This window comes from Syngnathus leptorhynchus, chromosome 15 (assembly GCF_054491065.1).
Source record: "Syngnathus leptorhynchus isolate UIUO chromosome 15, UIUO_Slep, whole genome shotgun sequence".
Classification (NCBI taxonomy): domain Eukaryota; kingdom Metazoa; phylum Chordata; class Actinopteri; order Syngnathiformes; family Syngnathidae; genus Syngnathus; species Syngnathus leptorhynchus.
The window spans coordinates 3286454-3295181 of record NC_141209.1 but is presented as its reverse complement, the minus strand read 5'-3'; the positions used below and the strand labels follow the sequence as shown (position 1 = coordinate 3295181).

Below are 8728 nucleotides of genomic sequence, written 5' to 3'. Positions count from 1 at the left end.
AGGGAGGAAAGACAGAAGAAAAGTAGTCAAGGTTAAGAAAGGAAGGCGCCTGAGAGGGAGAAATGAAACAAAGACAAAGTTGATCAAGGGAAAGAGAAATAAGGAAGGTAGAAACAAGAAGGATGGAAGGAAAGAATGACATGGAGGGAACAATAAAAGGAAGAATTGAAAGGATGGATGGAAGCAAGGACAAAGTAAGAAGGCTGGGGGGGTATGAAATATGGAATGATAGAAGGTCGGAGAGGATGGAAAGAAAACAAAATGATGGATGGAAGTAATAAACTGAGAACACATAATAGAATGAAGAATGGAAGAATGAAGGATGGGAGGAAAGAAGGTCGATAGAAAAGAGACAAAGGAAGAAGTGCAGGGAAAGTTGAATTGAGGATGGAGGGTCGGAAAGAAGGCAAGAAATAAAATAAGGACACGTGGAAGGAAAGGGGGAGGAAAGGTAGAAGGCAGTATTGATGGGGAACAGGAAAAGGTAAATATGGATTCTTTGGAAGAAAGAAGTTTGAGAAACGAATTGTCTCACTTTTGATGCGTTAACTGTTTTTGGTCCACCGTGAACAAGGGAGCCATAAATGGAAACAGAAGGGAAAGCAGCCTGTGAGCAGATGGCTCAATAGGAACCATTGTTCCTCCGTGTTAACTATACTTGACTGACCTCTCGTGGCCCAGCGTGGAACAGCAAGTCCTAGTGCGCATTTATGTTTTATGAGCTCCCCGCGGAGTAGTTGCAGATGTTTCACAGACTGCGTCCAAAGTCACAAGGAGACCCATTGGCCTTCCAGAACAGCGCTTTGTTGTTCATAAAAGTGTTTGGGGCTTGGAAAGAATCTCATACTTCCCAGTGGCCCACAAACGCATCCTTTGTTCTCAAATAGTCAGACTTCCTACGCATCTGCATGGAGTCCAAAGACAATGGCAAGTATTTTGTAACTTGCTGAAGTTTAACTTCTACAGCCAAGTTCAATTTCCTTTGCTAATAATGAGTATGAATCTGGTGACAAACTGAATAAACTTTGATTTGAATCATTGACGGGACCAAAATAAATTGTATTCCAAAAATAAAGGAATGCCCTTTAATGACAGAATAAATAGTTAACAGTGCTTTGGATGGAGGTTAGATTCCATTTCCAGGCATTTGTTGCTGTTATTGCACAGGGTGGGGTTACAAATCACACATCCGCCTTTCCAGCTCATCGAATGACATCTATTGCTTAATAATAAACATAATAGGGAGTAATTTCTTTTACGTGTCTTTGTTCATAAAAAATATACTATCATTGTTAAAATCCAGTGGTGTGCTTTGATTTAACGTCCAGGAAGGCAGCGTGGCTTTCAGTCAACAGAAAACACGTGATTGATCTAGGACACTAATAAACAACAGTGCGTCAGCCCTTGTTTGTGAAGAAGCAGTACAGAACCGATTCGCTCCTTTTAAGATGGACTAAGAGATTTTGGGAAATTCTGTCCTGAAGCCAGTGTCACTTTGGCGATATGAAATTTTGTATTATGAGTTAGACTCAAAAAGGTCACAAGAAGCCATATGCCCGAAAAGACAGGAAGTCGATTATTTTTGGGCCGAAGCAAACATTTCATGCTCAATTCTCAAAATTCACTTTCAAGGACAAATATGTGCATGGAACATGCTGGCACGGTTTGACGTCTTGCCCAAGAACACAAAATGGTCATAACTTTGACTCGAATGTCTCGTCGATGACCCAGTCGGCCGTTACTGGCAGTAATCCACTTGCAAACGGTGATTAAAAATAATATAATGCCCCAATTTTGCATTTCATCTTTTGAAATGCTGCATGGTTTCAAAAAGCCAACCAATGTATTCCAACAGGCAGGTGTGTCACGAAGGCTTCAGACCGGCTGCATGTACAGAAGCAGTGATGCTATGCAAATTAGCTACAGTAGCTCCCAGGTCTACACTAAATGTACTAACGGTGGCCCCTCTAAAGTTTTCTAAAGTTTTGCTCCACTTTGGAGGTTTGACTGTACTGGAATGAAACTAATTGAAGTCAGCTTATTGGGTCACAGAACTAGCTCATAAGAAAAATATCCGTGTGCATAAAAGTCAGAATTGATATTCAGTCAGGTTCGGGGGTGTCTCCTCCCGGGTCGGCGGGTGTCTTCCTCTGCTGGTATATGAAAGTGAGCAGGAAGAGGGCGATGTCGTGCGAGCACCAGTAGCCCGTGTGCGACGTGACGGCTGACCAGTAGCGACTTTCCACCAGGCCCTCGCGTAGTTCAAAGTCGATGCGGCGCTCAAGCTCCACTGAGGACGCGCAGAAACACACACAGTGGGCGCAATGTCTTTTTGAGCTTTCGTTTCGGAGCGTGTTGCCAATAGATTAAAAACTCACATGACACGTCTGCGGTGGGCGAGGTGAGCGGGGCCATGGTGGAGAGCCCGTACGCCGACTGACTCTCTGTGCGCTTATGCTGCTGCTCGTCTTCAGGGTTGGAGCCGCCCTCCAGTGCTGCCGAGACCGAGGGTTGGCTGTTGGAGCGAGAGAAGCGGGAAAAGAGGATGCCGCCGATGCCCTTCCCGATACTCGCCGCTCCTACAGGAGAGAAAGACGGGAAAGGTCAGCCATGGTGCTTGACATGCAGTATAGCAGTGGGTGCTAAGGCGGAGAGAACATCTTACCCATGATGCTGGCCTTGCCTAAGTTGGTGATGGACTCTCCGTAGTGTCTCCGGGGTAGGACGGGAGAAGTACAGGGACTGGGGATGCTCTCCGTGTCGGAGGTGGGCTCCTTTGTCAAGTTGAGGAAAGTGGGCCGCAACTCGTCGTAAGGTGCCGTGTTGGTGGCGCTACACCTGTAAAAGAATTCAGAAAAATATACATCTTGGTCTCATTTTTTTTCTAAATTGGAAAAGGGGTGCGTCGACTTTTGATGTCCACCCGACATGCGTTTCTGTCACGTTTTTGCCACAGACGTCTTACCAGTGTATTTGCACTGGTGCAATATTGTTGTAGTGCTTAAGGATGAGCGGTTCCAGTCTGTAGGCCTGATAAAAAGAGCAGAACATTGGAGATAATAACACACCAGAAAAAAAAGTTCTGAAGACCATTTAGTGTATTTTTTTGATACTATTCAAGGTGAAGTATTTGGGGCGACTGACCACAGGGTCCGTCGGGTGGAAGACGTTGAAGAGGCGGCTGCAGATGGACGTCGGAAGGATGTGGTCCTGGTGGCAACTGGTGGCAGGCCGAGTGCCTCGCAGTGCCAGAAAGACGGCCAAAGGAGAACCCATGCAGAAGAAGTTTTCCACCTATTATGCATAAAAAAAAGAAATAAAAAAAAAAAAAGAAATGTAACTTCATCAACCGTTTCCATTTTGGCTACGTCAGAATGGACGTGTACAAACCTTAAATTTGAGCGCAGGAGGTGCTGACGGTTTGGAGGCTTCCAGTGTTAAAAGTTGATTCTCCAGCTCTCGTAATCTGTAATCGGATAGAAAATCTCAATCTTTTTGAGCATATTTTTTCATATGGTCACTTATGTTCCAACAGTTCAGAATTTTTTAATATTTATTTTGTATTTGTGCAAAGCAAACCTGTTCCTGGTATAGCGTAGCTGCTCCAGCAGATGCCTCTCCTCGTACGAAGTCCAGTGCTTGTGCAGCTCCTCCTCCACGGCGTGGTGCTCCTGAATGCAGAAGCGCACGGGGTCCCAGCCCGTCATGATGTCGTACGTGATCACGCAACCCAGCGAGTGCGACACGATGGACACTTTGCCCCCCATCTCCTCAAAATCGGGGTTGCGCGAGCAAAACAGGCTGTAGAGTCGATTCAACTCCTGAGTCAGTCCTTTGGTGATCTGATCGGAAAAGAATCAAACAATCGTCACGTGGAAAGGCGTTACACTTTTCTGGAATTGGTCATCGTGACTCACCTCGTCACGGTAGAGAGGACTGTTGTAGTACATGATGTCCATGGCGCTGCTGTTGAGAAGGTCTCGCAGGCCTCTCAACTTATCCGGCGTAATGGAGTCCACCGTATCTATCCAAAGACGACGCACAATTCATAAGCAAGGTCGTGTATCGCTCGTTTGGTATCGCACGCCGGAAAGACAAACCTCCGTCTAAGGCCAGTTTGGAGCGCCACTCCACGGGAAGGAATTCCACATGCTCATCATTGTGCTCTGAAAAGTGCTTCTCCTCCATCTTCCTCACACCTTCACGCAACCTGAACAGCAAGCAGACGGGATGTAAGGTGTCATAGAAAAGAGTTTCACTTCTTGACGTTTCCTCTTTGCTGACGAAGCCGTTTGTAGACGGTAATCCCAATGTAGCCGGGAGTACGGCTTAAGGTGCGGCGCGGCTCGACTTTACCCGCTGAGCCGGCCTAAGCCTCGAGAGACGGGCGGAGAGAAGTACACATGCTCGGTTTGGCTAGAGCCGGGTTTTCTATAGGTCAGGAGGTCACGGCAGCTTTACGGGAAATGCAAAAGCGGGCTGAAACTCACATTCCTGTGTTTTTGATGATGCGTCCCTGGTCCATCTTCTGCCCGATGCCGTGGACCACAAAGACAATGTGCGTGGTCCGCGGGGGTCTGTCCTCCGGAGAGGCCTCCTCCACGAAACCGCGGTGTAGCCGGGTTCCGCTGCTGGAGGCTGAGAGAGAACACGGTCGGGTTAGGCGTGCCGTTTCACGACATAGATTGCGTCACCGTCTCGAACCTTTTGAGAAGCCCAGTTTCTGCGTGACAGTGCGAGCGATTTTCGACGTGGTGGCGTCACTGTAGAGGTAGACCTCGTCCACGCTGTGCCAGTCCACGTGGGTCCGACTCAGCTTCAAGCTGTGGATGGCTGCGTGAAGGCATGTTACAAAATCTTGCTTTGCACTTGGAAGTAAATCAGAAGCAAGTCAGTCATTGGTGCTTTTTTTTTTGTCGTGCTTGCACAAGGAGTCGAGTCGAGTATTTATGTGCTTGCACAAGAGGAAGTGAGAACCACACAAAAGGGAGAGGAAAAAAAAACTGCCCCACTGTCCCTTTGGATGTTCTGAACTGCAGCGGAAGGATCATCGAGATGAGATTGATGGGAGACTTTGGCGGCGGTCCAGAGCTTCTTCCCTTGTACAGCGTTAAAACCATTTGGAGAATGAAAGCCTGAAGAACGAGCTGAGGGACTTTGGCGGCACTGGCAATTTCACACAAAGCAAAACAGAACCGGAATCCAGATGCTTTGGATCTGTTGCGTAACAAATGATGGGCATAATGATGGACAATTTGGACGATGAATTATTTCTGACGCGATTAATACTACAATACAGAGCACCACCATCAGCAGTTCAGAACATTCAAAGAGCGCCACCTGGTTTGGATTATTTCTCAAACTTTGTCTGTTTGATGACAAATCTTTGACTGAAAACAGAAAATGAGGCTTTCTGCGATACGAGATGCAAGACTTGAGGGGTAATGAATGCAGCCCCGCATCACTGCAAAAGGAACTCACAAGGCCTTGAATTGAGATTATATTCAGCTTCCTCAGTCGGATGCTGATTTGACATGCTAATGATGACATAATCGCCCAAGAGATTGTTTACTGGAGGCTTGTGCGCTTCCTGTTTTACAGTGCGAGATTTTTGCATCGTGAAAAGGAAGGCTGGAAGGAAAAGCGGCCACGGGATTGGAAACAAAACCGTGAGCCGGAAGCTAGGCTGTCTTGTCTGAGCATGCGGAAGAGGGTTCACATGTTCGTGGCTTAACAAACATGTCATTGCTTCATACATTCAAATTTCCACTATAGCCAAGTGTCTGGTCCACAGGTCACTCGAGGTCACGGCACACGAGGGGGGGGAAGTTCTAGCAACTAGTCCCGGTTTCAACTAAACTATGAGAATATTGAAAATAAAGGTGAGTCTAGTCAGTAGAAAGGATAGAACCTAGTGGGTTAGGGTAAAGAGACTTAAAAGAACTACTGGTCTTTTATTTTTTTTAAATGTTACAGTACCTTGGCAGCGTTTGCGCTTGTGACATGTTGTTCTAGGGCTCGTCTGATAGCCGCTCCATTTGAACAGAAAGGGCAGGTAGAAAGGGGGCAGGTGGGAGAGGACTAACAACCAAGAGAAAGTGAGTGCCGTGCCGGCCATTGACATCGCCAAGATATTAGCGTTGGACATTTTTGAAAGGCCTAATTAAGGCATTTTTGTTAAGTCAATTCAGCAATTTTGGAATATTAGACGCGACTACATCATTGATTCCAGTGCAGGTTTTCGAGCACATTTGTGTAAACGTCAGCGGCGTTTTCCTCGGCCTCGGCTGTCGAGGAGACAGAACGAGAGACCTGCTGAGTGCACAGGAAATGAGCCATCGGAGGGTGGGGGTGTGTGCGTGGGGGGGTCCATTTGGCTTTGAAAGCCAATAAATGCTCCGTGGCGTATTAGAAGGTACGCAAAATGGAGGCAAAATTTATTTGACCGAATCACCACTATGCCGCAATTTTCCTATTTGCCATCACGGATAAGCTAAAGACGTGTCCGGTCACGACTCACCGTCTTTACTGTCGACGGTCCTGACGACCGCGTCACTGGCGTCGAAGGTGTCCTGCGTCTGCTGCCCGCGAAAGTGACTGAGGTGCTCGCATTCGATAAGATCGCCCTCGTCTTCCTCTAGGGGCAGCCACGTGCCATCGATGAACCACTGGCCTCGCAATACAGGAATGTGGTCTTGCTCTGCAAAAAAACCCCCAAAAAACCTGAAATGATCAGATCCTGGACAACTTGCATCGACAACCGTGCCATTCTCCTAATGTTAAACTAGGTTACGTCGCTACTTTTCTGGAAAAGGGTTGATTATAATTCAACCCAGACAAATCCAGCAGGGCCGAGTCTCAGTGGCTTATGGGGTTGGGTCAGATGTGATTACAGAGTCTCGCACATTAATCAGTCTGCTGCTGCAATTAATGACAAGAATAATGTGGCTCAAATAATATTTAAACGAGCTGTCGGCGTCTCTATGAGGCGACGAATGAAACGGATGTAGAGGCACAAATATCATAACAATGACAAATATGTGCAGGGCGGGCTTGTTTGTTTGATAAAATGCACAGGTGAGATTACGCAACGTTGTGTGTTTGTGTAGGACTTCATCAGTCCATCTATGGAACATAGAGCATTACTCTGATATTAATCCCTTCTAAAAAAAAAAAAAAGTCTGTCTCAGGGATACTTACGCTTCCAGTAAACAGGATAGCATCCTCTCTCTTTGACGTCCACTTCATAAAGTCCGCCCCGCACACAGACGGGTTGCACGTGGACATCATTGTCCCTCTCATCTGTGCTCATGGACAGCGTAGATGTGTCCAAGGACCCCCGGTCTCCGAGGACGTCCATGGTCCGCGTTTCCGACGATATTTCTACGTCCACTCCCTGGACGTCCACTGGGAGACTTTCAGCAGCGGGATGGAGTTCGATGTATTTCCGATACATGAGCTCGATGTTAAGCGAATCGTGTCCCACGAATGGCTTCCACGTCTTCTTGTCTTCCTTGTAGAACCAGCGCACCTCCTCGGGACCTAACTCAGCCACCACTTCGTTGAAGTGGTGCCTGGAAATGTTGGATCGGGACCGCTTCCGTCTCTCAAATAGCGGGCCCTCGCCGTTAACGTCGCCTACGTAGAATGAGGTGGCAGGCGTGCAGTCGAGATCTTCTCGGAGCCCGTCCCGGTCGTCCGGCGTCCCTAGTCCGGGCTGGACGGATGACATCTCGGTTTCGTTCATGGGGCTCATGTCTTGACAGCATTCGCACGCATTACTACCAACCGAGTGCCACGTTTGATGGTTGTTATTAACCGCCGCCACTCCCTCCAGATGACATAGTTTCTCTTTCAAAGACGTTAAGTCATTATTGTTCATAACTATTTGAGTTCACTTAGCATCACTCGAGCTAGGTAGCTAACGGGCTAGCCGCGGCTAACGAAGCCGGTAGAAGCCCGAGGCTATCTTAGTAGCGAGTCTACGGTTCTCTCTCTCTCTTCAAACCTTTTATTTTAACCGGTATCCGTGAGACGCTTTAATCCAGCCTGGCGAGCAGTTTGTTACTTTCAAACGTCCTCGTGGAGTTTCTTCCGCAAAATTCAAACGCAGTAGAGGTGGACGTTGTAGTCCATTGTCAGTGGAGCCAGCCCAGTGGTGCGCGTTCTAACCTTGACAGCTGACGCATTGACGCGAGAGCGCGCACGTCGAAATCACGCGAACGTACGATATCATGTTCTGTCCACGAGATGGCGACAAAACCCAACAAATCGTGGCAAAGCCGTGTTTTAGAACGCCAGTACACGCTTGTCCGCTAGATGTCGACAAAGACCGTTTGTAATGATGCTCATCAGCTTTTGATAAAAACCACGAGAATGTTGTAAAACCATGTTGTTGTTGTTGTTTTTTTACGAACAGATCAACTATCAGAAACGACTTAAAACGTTGGACCAAGAGATAGCTCCAGAATCACACTTTAATAGTGTTAATAAATTAACAAATCACCCTACTTTGAGTATTTGTCACATTTAAATGGTAATTCTCCTGTTGATGAAAATTTTGAATCCTCAAATGTTTTGAAAAAGGTTTGATTGAGAAATTGTGAAATTGAGGTGCCTCTAACTTTTATGTATTCATCGAAAAAAAAAGGAAATTTGTGGGATCTTCCGTGTGAGCTAGGATTCTTATTATCATTATTATTAACATTTGCACAGACGTTCTGAATGA

The 8728-nt window shown here is 46.9% G+C and overlaps 1 protein-coding gene across 2 annotated transcripts; it reads right to left on the bottom strand.

Moving 5' to 3' along the window:
• Window positions 1-1053: 1053 nt before the first annotated feature.
• ddhd1a (DDHD domain containing 1a) lies at window positions 1054-8217 on the bottom strand. 2 transcript variants are annotated; one of them, XM_085932450.1, is made up of 14 exons: window positions 7201-8217; window positions 6521-6700; window positions 5980-6081; window positions 4705-4833; window positions 4491-4638; window positions 4101-4210; window positions 3918-4024; window positions 3580-3842; window positions 3391-3466; window positions 3145-3294; window positions 2966-3030; window positions 2666-2838; window positions 2379-2579; window positions 1054-2290 (listed from the first exon to the last, which is right to left on the bottom strand). In XM_085932450.1, the coding sequence occupies exons 1-14, from the start codon at window positions 7880-7882 to the stop codon at window positions 2103-2105; spliced, it is 2574 nt and encodes an 857-aa protein (XP_085788576.1). In that variant the 5' UTR covers window positions 7883-8217; the 3' UTR covers window positions 1054-2102. The 2 variants fall into 2 exon arrangements, with proteins under 2 accessions (XP_085788576.1, XP_085788577.1); XM_085932451.1 differs by lacking the exon at window positions 5980-6081 and having other exon boundaries at window positions 7201-8215.
• Window positions 8218-8728: the final 511 nt, after the last annotated feature.

Coding starts and splice junctions, on each gene's coding strand:
- ddhd1a (XM_085932450.1), bottom strand. CDS start 7,882: ATGAACAATAATGACTTAACGTCTTTGAAAGAGAAACTATGTCATCTG. Junction 6,082..6,520: donor GACCGTCGACAGTAAAGACG/GTGAGTCGTGAC, acceptor CTTGGTTGTTAG/TCCTCTCCCACCTGCCCCCT. Junction 3,467..3,579: donor CTACGCTATACCAGGAACAG/GTTTGCTTTGCA, acceptor ATCCGATTACAG/ATTACGAGAGCTGGAGAATC.